The following is a 24541-nucleotide window of genomic DNA, read 5'->3' on the forward strand; positions in this document are numbered from 1 at the left end:
TTAACTGGCGTAATGCGGACCGCGGACCCCTAATATACATGCTATGGACCCCTAAGGGAACACATGGAACACACTTTAAGAAGCCCTGGTCTAGAGCTAGGCTCCCGACCCTTGCTGGAGAAGGTGGAAGCTTGTGTGCCACTTGTAGTGTCACTTGTAGTGTCAGTAGTGTCAGATTTGGTCCCTTGGAACTTTCATTTGTAATGTTCCCAGTGTCGCTAGGGGGCTTCCCCACAGCTTCACCGGTGTTGTTTTTAGTACTAGATCTCATAGTGTTCCCACGAGTCGCTAAGGATAGTCGGTCCACTTCTACAGAGCCCCGCATGTAGAAGTAAGGGGTAAATACAATGGGGTGCCCCCTGATGCCCCACGGAGTGAATTAAAAAAATTTCAATTGAAATTTATAATTTTCGACACAAATTGAATATAAATGTTAAATATATTTCACATCAACCCCTATTTTTTAATAGCGATATTAGCAATTCAATAATTTTCAACCCCGGTCGATAACTGATCAATTATCACTTGATCAATTATCCCCGCTAGGCGTAATCGTAAGAATAATTTATATGGCAAAACGTTTGCCGGGTCAGGTAGTACTTCTATAATTTTCTCTATGTACGCTATAAATGACCCCTATCCTATAATTATACTTCAGTTGGACACGTCCTCCTAGATCACCATGTAGTAGTAATACTTCTGTCACTGTTTTGAGCGCATGTTTAAAGAAAATGATTCACCGCCTCTTATATCACACCACTTTTATGTCTCATTATACTTCTTGCGCTGGCACGAGCAGCAGTGTAAATTTAGCAGACAATATTTTATACAAAGTTCGCGTAAATGGGTAAAGAAAAGAGAAATAGGTTGTGAGGAAAGGGCCAAGAAAAGGCGGAAAATGAAAAAACTTGAAAAGAAACTCTATACATATGAATCAAGTAAGTAAATAACCTTTAATTCCCTAATTAGTTTTTTTTAGTTCATACAAGTAAACAAGGGTAGTAGAAATAGCTATGAGATGGTCTAGGGCCCGCATTGCCTAAAATTATATTATTTTCTTCGGCGACGCGGCCGTAAATTGCCTGCCTTAAAACATACCATTCATGACTCATAGCACTATCGAATCCGGTAAATAAACAACTTTTTATCAACTCGAATATAAGCAATTTTTCTTATCGGCTCGATAAAGTAAACCTATATTAAAATTTAACAGGAACCTAAACGTTATTTTGGGCATAAAAAATGTGGGCTCTTGCTAAATAATCAAGTGCCAGTAACACCTACAGGGTACTAATAAAGTACGTGCTAAATATCCAAGTACCGGCAACACCCATTGGGCGTCAATGTTCTACAAGATCACTTGCTAAATATTCAAGTTCAAAATATTAGTTGCACTTGCTAAATAGTCAAGTGCCAGTAACACCTACAGGGTGCTAATAAAGTACTTGCTAAATATCCAAGTACCGACAACAACCATTGGGCGTCAATGTCCTACAAGATTACTTGCAAAATATTCAAGTTCAAAATCTTAGTTGCACTTGCTAAATATTCAAGTGTCTAGAAAATTAGCGTAAGAGGCCAAAGCCCAAAGTCACCTTGGCAACCCAAAAGAAAACAAAAATGTGTTCGGAAATATGAATTAAGATGGATTTGAATGGTTATCAATAATAGTGAGACAAATATTATGATTCTGTCTAATATTTACTAGCTTGGATTAATCCACATATAATTATATACACGTATAAATATCAATAGGCAAAGAAAAACTCATTTGTAACCCAGCATAGTCCTTGACTTATGCACGCTAGTATGTCTCCGAAAACTATTAACATGATCTGTATTTTCCGGCTGGATTTGGAAAATGGTGAGACAAATAATAGGATTTTACCTAATATTTACTAGCTGGGTAATCCACCTTGTAGATATAAACATATGCTCATATAAAAATTGTAACCGAGCATAGTTCTTGACTTATGCACGCTAGTATGTCTCTGAGAACTATTAAAATGATCTGAATCTTGGATCCGTTATTTTGTGACTGTTTTTGAAAAATATGCTTTGCAGTTTTTATTAAATAAAAGCTTGTGCTAAAACACGTAACTTATATATGTTATACCCGGCCACAGAACGCCGAATGGAGTGTTTTTCTTTTAATTTTTAACTCTATGGTTTTTCTACAGCACCAGGGTGACGCAACATTGTTATTTGTTTACCTTTTTCTAGTGTGCTTTTTGCTCATTTTTGATAAATATTTTATTGTTCGTTTTGAATTGGAAATAATGAACTATATATTTTTTAGACAGGTCAAAACGAATCTGAATCTGTTTAAAAATAAAAACTAAAAAACTATTGTGTTGACTAAGTGCAAAGTAAATATCGCTATTGGTTCTTAAACTAGAATATTGCTATGGGGACGGGGAACTGCAGAAGTTGCACAAATGTACCTTAGGCCCTTGTTTATATATTCTTATATACAAGGCTTAGGCTGAGTTATAAAATATTTTATTAAAAAATATTTTAAAGGCTCTCCAAAATTGTTTTTTGTCTTTGATTAAAGGTACAGATTCAGATAGTGTTATATTAGGATTTGTCTTACACATGTTTGCAATTTAAGAGGCCTTTTGGTTGCCATATAACAAAGAAAAGGCAGTCTAAAATAATTTTTCCCATCCCCAGCAATTGCAGTATATTATAAGGACCGAGGTTAAATCCGGAGGTCCAAATCATGTTTTCTTCGACAGAAAGTAAGATATATATTTTTGATAGATCTACAGCACGGTTTTAGGAAAAACAATGTCACCACTAGACCAAACAATTACAAGTTTAGTGGAACTTTCCAAAGAAAATAGCCAAGGTAGTTACCCTTAAAATCTGATAAATTTAGGGAAACCGTTATGTTAGGAGCATCCTACCGTACGAACCATCGCATCGTAAGGTTTTTTATTAAATTCACACTTTAATAGTAAAATTAAAAGCGTGGCGATGCGATAGGTCAAATAAGCAATAATATGCCTTTTAGTAAAGTTTTAGTGAAAAATACAAAGCCAAGAATCTTGACAATACCAGGAAAAAAAATACTAGCAGGCTCATTTCAGAAACCAAAACACTTAAAAATGAGTGCTTTGAGATCCAGGTGAAGGTCCACAGACAGAATAATGAAAAGATAAGAGGAGGCAAATTCCTAGAAGAACCATTTTAAAAAGAACGAGGGGGGGGAGCAAGAATTCGAAGGAAGGCAGGATGGATTGGAGGAGACAATAATTCAGGTTAGAACTCAAAACAAATGCTGGTATAATTGATTTTTTTTTGATTTGGAAATAACACATAACAAACTTGTTTTATGTTATGTAAAAGGTTATAATAAATAAGGTTGCGATTAAAATATATTTTAGGTCCTAAACTAGTAGACCTAAACCTAAAATTTTAGACTAACCTAAACAATATAGTTATCGAGAAACTCTCATTGTAGCAAACTGGAATTTAAATTAAACCTTTAAAATATAATATATTTAAGGTTCAGATTCACGGGAAAATATGAATTTTAAGCTATTTTTCTTGGAATTTGCAACATATGTTTTTCAACCCCCTGAACACCTGTAATTAACTGTTTAAGGGAAAACATTCTTTGTGAATGACTACGAATCTTGATGATGTTCTTTTATTAGACAAAAATTTAGTGTGTACTGGAAATGTACTGGAAATATAAATAATAAAAAGGTCTTTTCATACCTAGTCAATAAATTTCAACAGCTGGCTTTATACATAATAAGAGATTTGAATGAGCTCAATATAAAGCCCTTAAGGAAAATAATGAAAATTATAACGCGTTCTTTGTTCCAACAAGTTTTTTTTTCTGAAGTTTATGACTGGTGGCTCAGAAACATAGAATGTGCAGATCAAAACTTCATGCTTCCTAAATTTAATTCAATTCAAAATGTCTTTATTAGGTATATAAACAATTGTATACAAATTAAAATAATAACGATGGCGACGTTCACATTTGTGCTCTTCCACACAACCATCAAGGTATGTACTACTAGATCATAAATGTACTTCAATAACCTAGTATTGATGCTTCAAAATCGGGCTAGGGTACCTATTGTAATTATTTAAACGCTAGAGTTTGTTGAGACCAAGAATATCATATACTGATAGAATGGGAGGTGTAAAACCTTAATTTTTTTTTGCACCTTAATTTTAACACTACTAAAACTTGGAAATGGTTTTTCAGCAAGAAACCTAGGCCCAACTGCAACCTAAACAAACCATTGATTGCCAGATTTCTCTGGGCACAATCAAACAGTATAATATAACATAAAAAATGGTGGGTCTTTTGTCAGTTAAACATGATTTTCCAACACAGTATACTCAGGATATTTTAAAATTTTTAAGTCAAGAATATCAAAATAATTCAAAATATAACACCCTCAACGCTCACCGATCAGCCTTTAACATCTTAGCGGATGCGGGGAAAACTGAATCAGTGGAAAGGCTTATGAAAGGTATATTTAAATGTAGATCATCATTAAATATGAAGAAATTTGGGATCCGCACCCGGTATTGGTAATGCTTGGAAAACTGTATCCATTGCATGACCTTGACTTAAAAATTTTATCAATAAAATTAATCTTATTACTGGCCTTATGTACAGCACAAAGGGTTCAAACTCTATCAAGTTTGCGGTTGGAAAATACACATCATAGAGAAGGACTGCACATTAAAATTAACGATATTTTAAAAACATCTACCCCAAAATCTGCACAGCCGAAGCTTTAACTTTTCTTTTTTGCTGAAAACCCCATCTTTGTACTGCCACCACGATTTTGCATTACATAGAACGTACTAAAAACCTTAGGGGTAACGAACAATACTTATTTATAACAACAAATAAACCATACAGACGGGTCTCCACCCAAACCTTAAGTAAGTGGATAAAAGAGGGTTTAAAAAGAGGTGGTGTAAATGTAGACAAATTTAAAGGTCACAGTACACGACATGCCGCGACTTCTGCGGCCGCGGCGGTGCGAATGGGGGGAACCATTGAAACCATTCGCAACGCAGCAGGCTGGTCCAAAAAATCACTAACGTTTTGTAAATTTTATAACAAACCAATAATAAGTGGTGCCAAATAGCAGTCGTTTATTTTACGTAAACGACATTATTAATAACAAAAAATAAGAAGTAGATTGTTAAGTCGTGGATACTTAATGTTAATTGGTCGTCGTTAGATAGGAAATGAAAATATATAAACTTTATGAGTTTTGATATAGTAGTTTATTAGAGTGTGATTTATATAAACAATAAGCTACTATACGTATTATGTTCATATAATTATTATAATTTAATAAGAAAAATAGCATAACGGGAAATACTATAAATGTTACATACTATCAAGTTCTTATTATAATTAACATATGATTAACATATATATTTTTGTTTTGCATTTTCTTAAAATGCAGCAAAATTTACATGCAGATCGCCTTAAATTTCTTTAAACATCTACATGGTGATCTAGGAGGACGTGTCCAACTGAAGTATAATTAAGGATTAAACGACTTACCTGTAAGGAAGTTCAATCCAAATTATACGAAGTTGGACACGTCCTCCTAGATCACCATGTAGTAGTAATACTTCTGTCACTGTTTTGAGCGCATGTTTAAAGAAAATGATTCACCGCCTCTTATATCACACCACTTTTATGTCTCATTATACTTCTGAAGCATTATGATCGCCTTTGGGTCGGGTATGTATCTATCATATAGGTAGTTTACCTTTGATAGTGTGATTCACTTTGTGAGACACATAAGGGTGGGTTGATCTAGGAGGACGTGTCCAACTTCGTATAATTTGGATTGAACTTCCTTACAGGTAAGTCGTTTAATCCTTAAATAACCTGTCAAGTAATATTTTCTTTATATCGAGCATTAACTATTCCACGAAAACCCAGAGATTACTTTGAATACGTACCTGGTAATAAATAAAAACAACAATTCGAAGAACTTCTGAGAAATACAAAAGAGATGACATGACAGCTTAACCGATCCAACTCAATTCCATATTCGGATCAATGACGGAGGCATTGACGTAAATGGGCACTCGTCACTGATTTAATTTTGTTTACAAGCTCATCAAATGGTCAGTCGTCATATACAGGGTGGTTTGGTATTTTGTAGCAGGACCAATAAATACGTTTCATTCAATGGGCAGGCAGTACCTATAATGGTTATCCATGAATTCATGATATCATAAGTAGGGACCAAAGATTATTTTCTTTTATCTATGGTAGGGACCAAGGATGGGGATCTTTGACAGTCCTGTTTGACGTTTCATTTGAGACATTTGAATTTGATTTTAAATTTTTGTGGATTTGGTTGTTTTTACTGAGCTTTATTTTATATTATTTATTATTTAATCTACAACTGGTAGTTGTTTAGGGGTAGAAAATATACAGGGTTGTTCACCACGTACGACACGGAGTATTGTAGCTAAGCGATTAGATTTTTACAAATTGTAAGTTTTGAGTTCGTTGAAGGACTATTAGAGCTACAATTTAAAAATAATTTTACAAATGCAGATATCGTATTGCAATAATAAAAATTATACTATACTTTTTTTTACAATGACTTTTTTTCATTTAAATGAAACATCTTTTATATTTTACATGAACCAGATGCACAATTTAATTATTTATCAAATTGTATTATACAATTTTTTACCTATCTCTTTAAGTTTTCGTAGAAAATGTATTTTCTTATAATTTAGGCCACATTTATCACTAGAGCCATGGAATATTGACATTTTAGATTTTTTTGAAGCAACAGAATGTACAAAATGTACAGGTGGTAAAAATAATAATATTGCAAGCCCATTTGTTTACAAAAAGAAAAATTATTGAAATATTTGTAAAAGAGTATACCAATTCAATATACTACCATTATTTCCGCCCAAAAACTAGTTAATACATACTTAATTGTTTTAATTAATAAATTATTCAAAATACATGTGGATTTCACTCAGAAATCAATATAATAATAAGTTAGGAAAACGAACGTCACTGTTGTTCTAAATAACCATTCGTCAAAAAATTAAATAAAATTTATAAGGTGTGTTACTTTTTACCAAACTGTCTAATACACATACAAAATTCAGTTTTTTAATATTTCGAGCAATTATTATTAATTAACATAAACAGTTAATTAATGTAGTTTGAATACTGAGATCTTATTAATTAGTCCTCTTTAACAAAAAAAAATATCATTTTTTTTATTGAAATAAGCGAACTATACAATATTAGTATCTGGTACTGGAAAATTTGTTACATCTTAAAAAATAATCTAAAATGTCAATATTCCATGGGATAAATGAGGTCTAAATTATACTCGAAATTATAAGAAAATGCATTTTCTCCGAAAACTTGAAGAGATAGGAAAAAATGGTATAATACAATTTAATAGACAATTAAATTGTGAATCTGATTCTCCTAAAATATACATACATGGTGTTCCATGTAAATTATATAAGTTATTGCCGTTTAAAGCTAGTAATTATTTAATGTACTTTTTTAGACACTCTGTATAAGGTAGTATTTTGTTTATTATTGCAACATACTATCTGATCAATAAATAAACTTCAGTAAATAATTAGTGTTAAAAACTTTGATACCCTTGTAGAAATGAAGCCTTAAATTTTTACTGCAAATTCATAAAATTGCAAATATTTCAAATAAAGTAAGTTTTAAGAAGTATGATAAATCTTAATCAAATTTACCTTTATGTCAATCGTAAAATCTAAAAATAGGATAATATATTTCCGTTTAAAAAAATAAAACCATAATATTTTTACTTATTTGGGACACTCTGTACACTCTGCTCTAATAGTGCTTCAACGAACCCAAAACTTACAATTTGTAAAAATCTAATCGTTTAGCTACAATAATCTGTGTCGTATGTGGTGAACTGATCATTTAGGAAATTCACTTAGAATTAAATAATAATTACAGAGGATCAGTCAAATAAGTGCAAATATTTTTATAGGGGTGTTATATTTCGACTCCAAGAACACGTCTATGAGGTTTTTGTTATATATTATGCTCCATCTTTAGCGTAACCACACTGTTATATATTCTCGAAATATAATTACTTACAAGATATTACTTTTAAATCTTTTTAATGTATTTGAAACGTTTCAAATTGTTTAAAAAATATAATCTGTGATATAAGTAACATAATTTCCAATTTTATTGTATCGCGATAAATCTTGACAGTAACAGTTATTCTTGTTATTCATTATTACCATAATTATTATTATGAACTAAATGTCAATAATTACAAATAAGAAAATGTCATGTCCTTGTCAATTCATATCCTCTAAACCTACAATTTTTTTTCCGGAATCTAACGTTGAATTACTACTGAACAACAAAACACAATTGTAATTAAAAGAAGGTTATAGAAAAAGCGGTAAGAATCTCATAATATAATTTATAAATTAATTATTACTACTAAGAAAAACAATTACTAATATGAGAAAAAGTATATAACGGTTGAATAAAAATTATACTTTGAAACTGGTAAGAGAGAAAAGAATAATCAATACAACTTCATAAATATAGAAATAGCACTTAACATATTGTGAAACAATATCGTCATCAAAACTGACAGACATTTTTTTGTACTTTCTAGTTTTTCCCATCTTTTTGGGGATTATTATTACTAATAAAAAGTTCAACAGAAACAATTATCTCTGATGACCTTTTGATATGTGTTGAGAGTAAAATGAGGTAATAAAATACAAGTAATTCTATAAGATACAGATATAGGTATAATATAGGTACCTAGACAATATAAAAATTGGTAATATGTATACAGTGGCGGTTGGTACTAAAGGGTACAGGGGTACGTACCCAACCGCCCCAGATATAGGGAAATAAATAAGAATTTAATTGAGTACATATTGTTTTTTGTACGTTACCTTTTACTAAATATTTAAACGCCACTGGTATCTATGTGTTTCTATTTGTTGTGTATAGTCGAATAGAGCATTTGACGCTTGTTTCTATACACTTTCTATACAATACATATATTTGCCATATGCAATTTAGTCCTCTTTACATACAGGGTGAGTCTTAAATAAGTACAAATATTTTCAGTAGATCTCGATAAAAGAAATATATTTTCTCTCTACCGTGATGTTTCAAATAAGTCCAAAATAACTGAGATATTTTGCTTTGAAGATTTAAAATAAATTTTTCGTTTTCGTCGATTTTTCGTTTAAATTTAAAGAACCACTGGATCTTTTCTGGTTTTTCTTTTTTTCAAATTTCATCTACTACCTATGTGTTCATATTACGAAGATATTATGATTTTTAACCAAAAATTAAAAAAAAAACAATTTTTAAAGAAATTCCAAATTTTCAATTTTTTTATTCCGAAAAAAAAATCATTCATGGACGTGTCCCTAGGATTTAAACGAAGGATGTCACTTGGGTAAAAAATATACATTAAGGTGAGCCAAAAAGACTAACCTATGGAATTTATGGGTTAAAATGGACCTAATAACCGAGAAGAAAATATCCCCGGACGGCAGGATTTTTAACTCAATTTTAAAAGGATATTTTTTCTCGGTTATTAGGTCCATTTTAACCCATAAATTCCATAAATTAGTTTTTTTGGCTTACCCTAATATCAGGGCCGGATCTACCTAAGGGCTGTTTGGGCTGCAGCTCAGGGCCCCGAGATTACAAGGGGCCCCCAGACCCCGCTAAAAACAATAGGCGATAATTTGAATTTAAAAAAAAATCTAAATTAAAAAAAACAACCATAATTTTTAATTACTGCACTCATTACAAAGTATTCACGTATCAAATGCAACGATTATCTCGTTCACTATTTATTTATCAGAAAACTATCAAGTTCATTGTTTATTTTCAGAAAAAAATCAAAGTCTTTATTTACAATAATGTCTGGTTGAAAGTTTAAAAGTGGAGCTGAGAAACGCAAATTACAGCTAGATTGAGAAAAAGAAAGAAAAAAATGTGCAAAAATTGGGACTTTTTTCAAATCAAAACATAAAAACGAGGACGAACTCGCTGAAAATTCATCAACAAGCGCCAAGGAAGGGATCTTATCTGAAGAGAATCTATTTGAAGGGAGTAGCAAATCGCAACACCAAGAAAAAAGACAAATGATGAAAATGTGCAAAGTTTTGACTACCAGCAACCCTCTGATCAAACGGAAAACGATATTGGTGTGCAGCGACAGGATGGTAACACAACAGAGACAGAGACACGGATTTAGAGAATACCTATTAATTTTGAGTTTGAGAAATATGTTGACGTGGGCTTGTGGCCAGAATTGCTAAATAATGATTTAATGACATCCTCTCATATAAAATGACTGACTTTCAAAATAAAAATCCAAAAAATATATATTCAGCTTCTATAAAGAAATACAAGGAACAAAACAGAGCATTTTCAAATAGCCATTTCACTAAAAATGAAAAAATGGTCAATCACTGGAAAGATCTTGGCTAACATATTCAACCAGTATTTGTGCTGTTTTGGTTTGCCTTGCAAACTTTTTTTTTTAAACCTCTTCTCAACACACGACTGGAATTTCTGATTGGAAACACATAGGAACTTGTTCAGAAACCCAAGAAAATTCTAATGAACATAAGAAATCAATGTTAGTGTGGTTGACACGAAAAGAAAATAAATCTGTTTTAGGCAAGCAGCTTCAGGAGTAATTAAGAAAAGAAATATATTATTATCAGAATGTCCAAAAACGGGTAATTGTAGTGGTAAAATTTTTGAGTATAAGAGGCTTAGCATTTAGAGGTTCCGAGGAAGTATTTGGTTCTCCACATAATGGTAATTTTATGAGGAGTCTGGAGCTATTGGCAGAGTTCGATCCATTCATTCGTGAACACATTGAATATCGGGAGCTGCCACCAAAACCGATAATATCGTACTTATCAAAAACACACAAAGACACAAAATATTATTCAACTGTGATGGATTCTACACCAGATCTGTCTCACAATGATCTGTCTCACAACTTGCTATTGTATTACGATACTGTTTTCGGGGAAAAGTATATGAAAGATGTGTAACCTTCATTAAAATTAGTAGTCATACTGCCTTACATTTATTTAATATTCTACAAGACTTTATAGAAACAAATGGATTACTACTGATGGGGCAATCTTATGACAACGCTGCCAGTATGGCGGGTCACTACAATGTTTTTTGACATGGCTATAATTGAGTACTTAGGTAGGCCCCTAAGTAGTTTCAGCCCAGGGCCCCACAAATTCACGATCCGCCTCTGCCTAATATACATGTACTGCCAAAATATTGTTTTACTGCCAAGCGACGGCCAATGACTGCGAAGAATACTACCTATGTAATGTAATTATTCCTATGTAATTATTATACGAGACTGCCGTAAGACTGCCAAAAAATGTACATGTCATTCCAATAGTGAGATACACCTCGGGTTTAAATATACTACCCCTAAAAATGCACTTATTTATTAAGACTGACCCTGTATAATTAGCATTCTTGTTAAATTTATGCTATTTTTTTTGTATATGAAAATTTGTAAACTAATAAATATTACTTACTGTACCTAATACTATAAAAGTAAAAAGCATAATATCTCCTTTAGTGGAAGTACATAGTTATAAATAAATTACAAAAAAAATTAATAGTAATTTAATACTATTTATAGCTAAAAAATACATCTATGAACATACTAGAGTAGTGACTAAATTAATTCTAGAATGTCAGAAATGATACAAATAATTCATTAAGTGATTAATTACATATACCATTTTTTTTCTCTATACCAGTGATTTTCACAAATACATTTATTGGCGTACTATTAGTCACATGTTATTTAAATTATATGTTTATAATACTAAATAACGTCAATTTTTATGCAAATACGTGCAACACGATTGATCGTTATTTTTTCTACAAAATTAAACTAAATTTTTTATTACTTTTAGAATTTCCTTAAAATAGTTTTCTTTTCAACCGTTGGAAAAATACTACACAAGCATGAAAACGATAAATTGTTATTTCAGACGATAGTTTGAAATATTTTTCCCTAACAACTTAGATTTCTGATGGTCTTTATTTAAAAAAAGTTGAATTAAGAGTCCATTTCACTAGTCCGAGAAAGTAGCAAAATAATAATTTTAATGGTTTATGTTAAACTGGCTAGGCATTTTTACACAAATGAAGAAGAAAATTAAAGATAAAGGAATATACTATATCCGTATTGTAGCACATTTTTAGACAACTTCTTTATTTTTAAGATTTTGATGGTCAAACATAAACAAAATATTCCTTATGTTTGACCAAATTTTCTCGAAAATAAAGACATAATTTAAAATTCCGTTACAATACTGAAATATATTGAAGTTTTGTGATTACAGTGATATATAATTTATATGGTTTTATAACAAATTGCTTGCTACTTTATGCCAAATGCTGAAGCTCTGCAAACCTTAATCAAGGCTTAATCAAAGCACGTGTATTTGGAATTTTGGGTATGGCGTGTGGCTTAACACGACAGGATCGGGTTAAGCCTTGATTTTCATGCATCCGTTGTCCGACGATACGATGCACAGTGCTTCGTCCCATGGACAAAAATCGAAAAAAAAGTTAAAATTTACTAATATCTGAATATGTAATTTTATACTTATAGCAATGTTTAATCATCCTGTATATTATTTTTCATAATCAGTGTTTTTTGTTAGCAAATATTTTCACTAAAAATAAGTTTTGCGATCATATATCAGTGAAATTATCTTATATCAGTGAAAAGAATAACATTCATAGTAGTTCTGTATATGGAGTTAAACGGTACGTACTTAATTGAAAGCCACTATGGATATTGTTAAACAAGGTATGTAGGTACTTTAAATTTATTTCTAAACAAGTTCGTGATTGTTTAGTTTTTATTTATTTTTTAAGATGAATCTTAAATGTGTATAAAAATTTTACGTTTTCAAACTTCAAAAAGGCATTTAAAAAAAACATACCAAAACATATCGTAATTATTGAATATATTTATTGTCATATTCATACACTTTTAATTTTTGTATAGTTCACCTGCGTCTGCTTGCGACGAACTTTATTTTATAATACTTTTCAAATGGAGTAAAATTGATAAGCAATGCCGATCTGGTTAATACTTAGCTTGATCATAAGGACAAGAACTCAAAATTATTTGTATTTCAAAAAATGTGTTCTTTATTAGATATTGATGAACCTTCCAGTCAAATAAGACACCACTTGTGCCTGAAATAGCCCACTATGTTGGAGCGAAACGTCGCATAAAAAAAGTTTCTATCTTTCAATTTATTATAAGAACTCATACCCAAGAAAAGGAAAAAATAATATATGGATATGGTCTCTTAAAGAGGTAACTATTAACATCCGAACCCCTCATACCAACAAAGGGAACACGCGAAACAACGCGAAAAAGTAACATATTAGAAAATGATGTACAGAAACATCTTAATAATATGTGAGGATAATTCATCTACATGTGATTTGGATACTATAAATTTGGAAGATTCTGTCAGCAGTGATTCTTCTGAATCAGAGTAGTTACGATCTATGCATTTTTTTTGTCCTAAAGTAAATTTATAGTATCTTAAGTTTTTTTTTAATTAAATATAGCATTAATGTTTCTTTTTCATTAAAGAAAAACATTTTTATCTTATATTAGGCTTATATTGTATACTCTGTTTTTTTTTCTCAGGTAAGATTTCGACAGACGATGACAGAAGAAAAGCAGATGACGTCCCATACCAATCTATTTATTTTACTCAAAAAAGTTTCTAATAATTTTTAAGTTATGGATGCGTTTAAATATAAATCCGTCATGCGTCGTGTCTTGTTGTTTTTAACCAGTTTTATTGGTTTATTTAAAAAATGACAGATCGTATTTCAATTTTATTGGTTTGACGGAACGATGAACGACAAACGGACGCCGATGCGTATGAACTCGCCTTTAGATTTTTGTCATTTTTGACGCTTGTCAAAGTCTTGCCAAATTATAGGTTATAATTTTGTGTCAACTTTTGTTAAATACCCTGCGTTTTGGAAGATGATGCATTTTGATTCGTATTATTACGTGTGTTTTGTGTCTTTTGAAGTCAAGTGGAGGAAAAATCGACTGAAAATTAACTGTAGACCCAGAGCACAGTTTATGGTTAATACTCGCTGCTCAGGCAGAAAGTCTTATACAATAATGAAGTTGGAATCGATAAAGTTTGTATACCATTTCGTCGTAGATAAGTGCATCTCGTATATGGTAGAAGGATCAAACTAAACACATACTAAAAACTGGAGTAGCTGTAAAATATCGACATCACACGATAGGTAAATAATGGATTTTAATACTGCAGAAAAATAATGTCAAAAGGTACTGATTTAAAAAAATTAAGATTAAAGTTAATTAATCAACCTTTAAGGTATAAAATTTGGTAGGTGTTATTATTAATAAAATAGTTTGTTTTATTTACCTATGTTGTTTTATTTATTCCTGTGGAATATTACAAAATGCGGGTAGTTTCATAAAGCTTGAAAGTAAATAATAGTTCTTTTTTATATTTTTTGGTATGTAGTGTCTTGTTCTTGTTTGTTTTGTATTAACACATACCGTTTTATTAAATAAAATAACTCGATTACATTTTTTCAGTTTTATACAGTTTTTTTCACAATATTTTGAAGTAATCACTTGTCATCTTGTCAATCAAATTTTAAATATTTCCTGCTATGCGTTCCAGTTGTGCCAACTTATTTCTTTGTAAAATAAAATAAACTACTTTGAAATTAAAATGACAGACACATCTATCACTGTCAAGGATCTTCTCGTTGGACAGACTATAGGAATCATGTTCTAATGTTATTTCAATTCTTTTTTATCACAGGGATTTTTTTAATACTTACACCGTTTTCATACTATAAATTATTATTTCCTTAGATGGAACACAGCTCCAACGTTTTTATTATTTATAAGATTTTTTTTCATAAACGTGGGACTAAGAACATCACCTTTTAGTACAATGAGAGTACTCATCATATGTGTCAAATAAACCTAGTTTGAATAAATTGCCTACAATAAAAGAGAAGTTTTTGCATTTTTGTCCTCTAGAGCCATATGATCGAAGCACTGTGCGATGATACGATATTAATTTTATTGGTTGAATTCAAAGACTTCGATTGGTTAACCGTTTGTAACCAATTGAGTCTTTAAAGTCAACCAATAAAATTAATATCGGACCATCGTATCAACGGATAACGGACGCATGAAAATCAAGCTTTAGGCAGATTTCTGAAATATTATACGGGTTGTTAATTTGTTTATTACTCGCGGTAAGAGCTTTGTGGTTGAAAAATGGCAACCTCGGCCCGCTCGTCGAAAGCTCAGTACTCATTTGGAATGTAGGCAGTGTTGCCATTCTGTTCCCCAATAAGTAACCGTCCAGTTAACAATCTGTATATATTTCCTTCGGCCACACACCCGCTTTACCCGGTTCCTGAGAGCGACACGAAAGTATATATACAGCGTAATAGATTCTTAATTATGAAATCTTTCTGTCTTTGCTTATCAGATCTGCTGTGAATTTTGCAGAATTTTCTACTATGAACTATTCTTGTGAATTTTGCGTCTATTCTAGAGATTTGTTGGCTTGTTGATCACCCACTGTTTTGTAGAAATTCTCGCGATTGCTTACCTACGGGAAGGATTCTGCACCTACGAATTGCATTGCCGAACCTTGTTGTGACTATTTAGTCTGTCTTTTCTATACCTTTTTTTCAGTCAAAAAATAAATAAGCCTATTTTTAAATTTAAAGAATTACCAGAAAAGCGCAGATTTTGTTACATAAATGTTGGCTTAAACATGGTAAAATTAGACACTTTTCAGTTATCTCTCGTGTATTTTCTCCAAGGGCACCTTGACACTGTATGCTTTGAATTATTTCCCGATAGACTAAATTAGAAATTCTAAATTTACCTATTTGTAACCATCAATTCTCAATACAAAACGTATTTATATAATATACAGGGTTGTTCACCACATACGACACGGAGTACTGTAGCTAAACGATTAGATTTTTACAGATTGTAAGTTTTGGGTTCGTTGAAGGACTATTAGAGCTACAATTTAAAAATATTTTTACAAAATACAGAGTGTCCCAAATAAGTAAAAAATATTATAGTTTTATTTTTTTAAATGGAACACCCTGTATATTGTTCTATTTTTGGATTCTACGTTGAAATAAAGGTAAATTTGATTAAGGTTTATCATACTTAAACCTTACCGTTTTTGAAATATTTTCAATTTTGTGAAATTGCAGTAAAAAATTTAACGCTCCATTTCTACAAGGGTATCAAAGTTTTTCCATACTAAATATTTAGTGAATATTATTTATTGATCAGTTATTGGTGTTTCAATAATAAAAATTATACTACCTTATACAGAGTGTCCACAAATTTATATTAAATAATTACTAGATTTTAACGGCAATATCTTCTTTAATTTAAATGGAACGCCCTGTATATTTTACGAGAATCAGATGCATAATTTAAGTGTCTATCAAATTGTATTATACCATTTTTACCTACCTCTTCAAGTTTTCGTAGAAAAATCATTTTATTATAATTTAGACGTCATTTATCACTATACCCATGGAATATTGACATTTTATTTTCAAATGTAACAAATTTTCAAAGAGTACAGATACTAATATTGTCGATATAGTTCGCTTATTTCATTAAAAAATAAAAAAAAAACTGTTTAAATATTTTTTATTAAAGAGTACCAGTTAATTAATATTATCCTAGTATTCAAAATACATTAATTGACTGTTTACGTTGATTAATAATAATTGCTCCAAATACTAAAAAACTGAATTTTGTCTGTGTATTAGACAGTGTGGTAAAAAGTAACACCTTATAAATTTTATTTAATTTTTTGACGAATGCTTATTTATAACAACAGAGACGTTCATTTTCATAACTTAATATTATATTGATTTCTGTGTCAAATCCACATTTATTTAGAATAGTTAAAGCAATTAAATATGTAATTAACTAATTTTGGGCGGAAATAATGGTGGTATACTCTTTTACAAAGATTTAAATAGTTTTCTTTTTGTAAACAACTGGGCTTGCAATATTATCACTTTTACCACCTGTACATTTTGTACATATTATATGTTGCTTTAAAAAATCTAAAGTGTCAATATTCCATGGGTATAATGATCAACGAGGTCTAAATTATAAGAAAATGCATTTTCTACGAAAACTTGAAGAGGTTGGTAAAATGGTATCATACAGTTTGATAGACAATTAGATTGTACATCTGATTCACGTAAAATATACAGGGTGTCTCATTTAAATTAAACAAGCTATTGCCGTTTAAAGCTAGTAATTATTTAATAAAAAATTTTGGACACTCTGTATAAGGTAGTATAATTTTTATTATTGAAACACAATATCTGATCAACAAATAATCTGCAGTAAATATTTAGTATTAAAAACTTTGGCACCCTTGGAGAAATGAAGCCTTAAATTTTTTACTGCACTTTCACAAAATTGAAAATATTTCAAAAAACGGGAAGGTTTAAGTGTGATAAACAAACCTTAATCAAATATACCTTCATTTCAATCGTAGAATTTAAAAATGCAATAATATACAGTGTGTTCCATTTAATAAAATACAACTATAATATTTTTTACTTATTTGGGACACTCTGTATCTTGTAAAATTATTTTTAAATCGTAGTTCTAATAGTCCTTCAACGAACCCAAAACTTAAAATTTGTAAAAATCTAATCGTTTAGCTACAATACTCCGTCTCATATGTGGTGAACAACCCTGTACAGATTAACAATTCTATTATTTTGATACAAATTTACAATCATTTCTTCATACAATCATATCAAATCCGCTTCAAAGAGCGTTTGTCCAGTAAAATCACATACACATTCATTCATTACGTAAAGTGGTATTAATATAGAATTTATTTAGAACCACCCTCTATACAAAAATACATAATTGACTTTATAGGTCTCTTCTTATTGAACCTCCACGTGAAAAGCACAGATCAGCACTCGGCGCATGACCGGTACAACAGGCAATGCAGGAACATCGCCGTTTATATTTTTAGCAGGATTGACCGGTTCCCGCATATAACGAACGCAACCGTTCTGCTATCAAAACATAAAACAATTCAATTACGAGCTGGTAGTGGTCAGGAACGCATAACAAATAATACAGCGTAAAAGAAGATTAGTGCTTAATAATAATAGTCTACAAAATGGAGCTTCAAAAAGTTCTAGCAGTATTTGCGGGCTTAGTTTTAGTATCCTGCACAGCTTTACCAGGTAAGTCATTATTATAGTTTCTTTTATATAGATATATAATTACAACATATATATAAGTACTAAATATTATGTGTGCAAATAACATTAGTAAAATCGCTTCAAACCCCCATCAAAAATCCTATAGATTTTTCAAGTTCTAAAAATAAAAATTCTTTAAAATTTGTATAGCATAATTTAACATACATAATTATGCTGTTTGTGCACATTTGGAAATAAATTATGCTTACTAAATAATTGAATATAATATGTAATTTAATTATTCACCAGTTTAAACATTTCTTTTTCAATAATATTCATGAACCTGATGATTTCCAAATCTTCTGGATCTTTTATATTCTTTTTTATAGATGCATATAAACCTATTTTAAGCTCAATGTAATGAATATATCTCTGACCGTAACATATATTACAGATTTTATGTTTTTTTTTATGTTTATCATTATGTGTGTATGTATTTTTATCGCATATGTGGGGAAAACAATAAGTACCTACCTATAAATCTGAAATCTTATTAGTTTATACATCTAAAATAATAAAGTAATCTAGAAATAAAAAAAATAATAAAGAGTTAAAAATAGAAAAAGTTAGAAAATACAAAACTGCAAATGCAAAACGTAAACAATAAATTCAATAAACAACAATAAATAAAAAAAACAGAAAATACCAATAGCTGTCATTAATTCGGTAATCGGCGTTATTACCGAATCTTACTGAATGTTAAATACCTAGAAAATTTAAAAGACTTATACAGGGTGAGTGTTAAATAAGTGCAAATATTTTTAGGGGTAGTATATTTCGACTCTAGAAACACGACTATGATTTTTTTTTCGCGAGAAGAAACAAATCAAAATTTAGAATTTTTTGAGAAAAAATTTGGATTTTTTTTTAGTTTTTAGTTAAAATATATAATTTGTTGATAATATGGCAACATAGGTAATAGATTAAATTTACAAGAAATAAAATGCAGAAAAGATCCAGTGGTTTTCAAAATTTTAGCAAAAAATCAATATTTTTTTTAAATTTTCAAAAATATCTCGGTTATTTTAGATTTATTTGAAAAAAGGTATGGGGAAAATATGTCTTTTATCGAGATCTACCAGCTCTGAACCTGAAAATATTTGTACTTATTTAAGACTCACCCTGTACTTATATTATACAGGGTGAGTCTTGAATAAAAATGCAAATATTTTCAGGGGTGGAATATTTTGATTTGACCACAGAAATACGACTATGTAGTTTTTATTTGAGAAATGGTAAAAAGAAAATATGTTTCTTCTATCCAGATCTACAAGCCCTAAAAATATTTGCACTTAGTTAAGACTTACCCTGTAAGAGTAGAGGGTAAATAATGTGAAAGGTACCAAATAGGACAATATTAAACAAAAATTATTTCAAAAATTGCATCAAGATACTCTTGAACCAGTGGCGTATCCACAGATTGAGTCTGGGAGGGGTAAATACAGATTTAAATTAAATTTTCGCTCAAAAGTGTTGTGACTATGGAAAAATAAACCTAGATTGCTCTGGATTTCTATTTTGATTGATATTATTAATTTATTCTGTGATAATTTTATTTTATAGCAGATTTTCTTATTTATAAATTTCTTCCTGGGAGGGGTAATCGGGTAATTACTCCCATTACACCTCCCGTATATGCGCCCCTGCCTTGAACTGACAGCAGTCCGACCACCGTCGTACATCATAGTGTTTTAATTATTTATTTTATATGTCAATATAGAATGTCTATTCTGTAATATAATGTCTTTAAGTATTTTATATTTAATTTTCAGAATACTTTATTTATTACGGTTTTAAATGTATCCTTCTGTTATTAAATAATACAACGTATTAAAATTTCCGATAATTATTTTATTAAGATGCTAATGATTTTAAAAGCAAGATTAATAAAATATTCAATCTTATTTAGATACAATTAGATAATGAATATTAAAGGTTATTTAAAGGACAAAAACAGGTGGTTACTTAACAAAAAGTTAAATGCAGCTATTATATATTTGGGTTGTAGTATTTAATTTACATACAATATAATTTAAATGTTTTCTGATCGCTTAGAAAGGGCCAATAACATAAAGATACAGAATGATACAAAATACAAATATCTAGTGGCAATTAAGAAGTGGATAGAAAATCTTATTTCAATAAAACATATTAATATACCGGGTGCGTCTCTAAAGTGGCTCTATAACTTTTTTATTTTTACAGATAAATAAAAACAAGATTTGGCATGTTAGTATATGACATAAATTAGAATTGATTGACGTATTCATTTCTTTTCGGCCACTTCCTGTTTCACCGGAAATGACTGCAACTTTTGATTTTTAAATAGCACAATGGCGCCCTCGGTATTTTTTTACTTTATTTGATAGAAAATGACAATCTGAATAGAATGACATATCATATGTCCGCTTTTGACAAAAACTTAAAACAAAATTGTATTTTAAATTTCAATCTAGAGTGCCGTGGCCGATGTGTTAAAAACACTAATTTTTTTAATCAAGGAGCCTTGGAAAAATAGGTTTGATCGTCTAATGTTTTTTGTGTCTTGTCCTAGCCGGTTAAAAAGATACCCAAATCGTATTTTTAATCATATCTCAATTTTTTCAAATGGAACAAGGATGGCTTATTAGCATATTTGGAAAAAGTATTTTTTACGAATAATTTGGTACCACACACCAGGTATTTCGGGTCAAATTGTCGTTATGAATCACATGTTGCAATTTCAAATAAACCATATTCGAATATGTCGAACGTTGAAATATAATATGTCATTCTATTCATAGTATCATTTTTTATCGAAAAATGTAATAAAATAACCGAGGGTGTCATTTAAAAATCAAAAATTTAATAATTTCAGGTGAAACAATTGAATACATTAATCAATCCTAATTTATGTCATATACTAATATGCGAAATCTGTTTTATTATCTGAATAAATAAAAAAGTTATAGGGGTGAGCCACTTTTGAGACGCACCCGGTATAAAAAGATATATAATATATTTAAAACATATATAGCCGGCATTATAATCGTATTGTTTTGACATTACTAACGTTTAATTTTTAACTTCACTCTTTTCATATTCTTTTCTATTTCTCTCACGCGTCTTCTGTGATTTCTCTTGCTTTTACACTTTCAAAGTTATTGACATTTTTTGACAACATTTTAGTTTTCATTGCAACACAAATTCATATCATCCCATATTTTTATTAGAAATGTATATTTTTCCAATCAATTATTATATTTACACGCGTTGGGAGTAAAAATTCAAAGCCCTGACACACGAGCTAGCGTCACGACATACGTCACGAAAAGTGGTAACGATCGAAAAAGTGGTAAGCCAGTCAGCCAATGAGGAAGTTGAGATGGATCTTTGGAGTGTCGTAACTCGGGTCCTATGTGAGCTAGGAGGGAAACTCAGAATGTATTCTTCATTATATTTTGACGGCATTTTGTGCTCTATGAAACCCCATTATCAAAGACGAAAAAATCGCCCGATTTAAATGAAATTTGGTACGTCGATAGATTGGCCCAAGGCCAACTTGACCGTGCGCGACACGTGTCACTGTATAACAGTTAGTTATGACCTATGAAACGTCAAAAATTGCGACTGTGAACACGGTCCCGCCCTGCAAAGTTGGATACGACGTTTCGTTTACATTTGATTTGATATTGAAGAAAAATGTGGGCCAATTTCGGCATAATTGGGGACGAGCTACAGGATGACGCCCACAACGTTTCGAACCGGCGCGGCGATGCCTCTAAATAGATGAAATCATCAGGATGTCTCTCTTAATTATGGGTCGATTGGAACCAATCGGCACGTGGATAGAGGTACCCTAATAGAGTCCTCAGACGGACAGACGGTCATTGTAATACAATTTTGCGAAGGCGAATCAAAATTTATTAATTTTTAATTTATTACATTTTCAACATTTCAAATTACACTTTTTTAAACATGTTCTTCAAATCGTTAAATCGACGACTTCAAATATGCGCAAATAATGCACACACAATTTTTTAATAGAGACAATTGAGACAAAATCTGATATTAAATAAAGATTATTTTACAAAGTTAAAGAGATATTAGGTGCCCGGTGGCGTAGTATTTGGTACAGGCTCTCGACAACCAATCTCAAGGTAATGGGGTCGATTCCCACACCCGGCATTAAATCAGCCGACTATTTTTATTAAAATAAAAATACACACTCCGGAAAAGTCTAGGGATATTACAATTTTATCCCAGCCATCGTCAGTAATTTTATTATTTGCATTTCTGATATAATAAAATTAAAATAAACAAATAGTTTACAGGACGTATTGGAAATAAAAATGCGAAATTTACTGAAATTTTCAAATTTATCATTGAACTCAAAAAAATTTACACATTTTTTTTATTCTAAACTGCGAATTAAACAAAAAGATAAAACCATTTTTACTTAATAAAGGGTATGACCTCCTCTACTGTTCATTACAGCCCTACATCGTCTCTCCATGCTCCTGATCAGGTTGTCGATCTCTTCTTGAGGTACAGCCTGCCACGCTGCATTCACGGCCCGAACCAGATCCCTACGAGTTTCACGAGGCATACCCATTCTCAAAATTCTTCTTTGGATCGCGTCCCATACGTGCTCGATGGGGTTGAGGTCAGGAGATTGTGCCGGCCAGGGTAAGATGTTTAATTGATGAGCATTGATAAACTCACTTACCACTCTGGCTGTATGAGGCCGTGCATTGTCATGCATGAGAATGAAGTTTCTCCCAAAATTATTGGCATATGGTAACACGACAGGCTCAAGAATTAAATCACGATATGTGATTCCTGTTAGAAACCTTTCAAGAAAAACGAGATCGGTTTGTCGGCCTAACTGGACTCCTCCCCAGACCATAACTGTTCCACCTTGATAAGGATGCACTTCCTGAACATGATCCAACCGAATAAGATTTCCCGGTTCTCTCCATACCCTAAGCCTTCTCGAATCCGGATGAATTCCAAAGCTTGACTCATCCGTGAAGAGAACATTGGCCCATTGTTCATTCGACCACTGAACATGATCTTGAGCCCACAAATATCGTACCTCTCGATTTCCTCTCGTTAAGGGTTGAGCTCTCCAGGGGCATCTGCTTCTTAAGTTGACCTCTCTTAATCTATTGCGAACAGTGTCAGGACTAACGGTTACATTATGTGTTTCCTGGAGAATTAAACTAAGCTGTAGTGCTGTAAGAGTCGGTCGGCGTCGAGCATTTAATTGTAAAAAATGATCTTGCTGAAGGGTAGTAATGTGATGTCGCCTTGTGTGCTTTTCACCAACATCACCACTTTCAAGGTAGAGTGCACTTAATCGCGATATTACACTTTGCTTTGTATTTAATGCTCTAGCTACGTCGATTTGGCGCATTCCAGAGTCTACGCTCCATAATGTCGTTTAATACTAAACAGAGTTATTTGAATGAATTCTGGCCAGTTATCATAAAAACATAGCCAGTACAGGTTAAATTCGAACAATTGATGCTAGGTGCTTTTTATACATTTGCCATTAAACAAAAAATGCACAAACACTTCTGCAAATATCCCAAATTTAGAAATAACTAGTGTGACTACTTCGTTTCAATCGAAGTAGAAAGAATCGGCCTAAAATGTGTGGTTGTTTATTCAAAACATTTATTTTTAACTTTAATAAAATGATATCCCTAGATTTTTCCGGTGTGTGTAGTTTGGGTACCTAGGTCGACTCAGCCTTAAATGAGTACTTGGGATTCACAATCCTGAGGTAATAATAGGCGGGGCGGTTGAAGCGTAGTGCTAGCCACATTACCTTCCTTGTACGGGAGCTATTAATATTATTATTATATATATATATATATATATATATATATATATATATATATATATATATATATATATATATATATATATATATATATATATATATATATATATATATATATATATATATATATATATATATATATATATATATATATATATATATTATATGATGAATTTTTTTTGTTAGGAGATACGTTTGATGGCCTTGTATCGAATATTTAGCACTGACCAAACGGTTCTTAGAACTTGCTGAATATATACTTCGTAACAGGAAATGTTTCT

The 24541-nt window shown here is 31.1% G+C and overlaps 1 protein-coding gene across 1 annotated transcript in view; it reads left to right on the top strand.

The window, feature by feature from the left end:
- Positions 1-8364: 8364 nt before the first annotated feature.
- Positions 8365-24541, top strand: part of LOC115874685 — a 37205-nt gene continuing 21028 nt past the window's right edge. Inside the window, exons 1-2 of the mRNA XM_030889914.1 lie at positions 8365-8459; positions 18096-18412. Coding sequence (XP_030745774.1) covers positions 18346-18412 — 67 coding nt within the window. The 5' untranslated portion in view covers positions 8365-8459; positions 18096-18345. The remainder of the gene's footprint in view (positions 8460-18095; positions 18413-24541) is intronic.

Source organism: Sitophilus oryzae, unplaced genomic scaffold (assembly GCF_002938485.1).
Source record: "Sitophilus oryzae breed Bouriz unplaced genomic scaffold, Soryzae_2.0 scaffold_1297_pilon_pilon, whole genome shotgun sequence".
Classification (NCBI taxonomy): Eukaryota; Metazoa; Arthropoda; class Insecta; order Coleoptera; family Curculionidae; genus Sitophilus; species Sitophilus oryzae.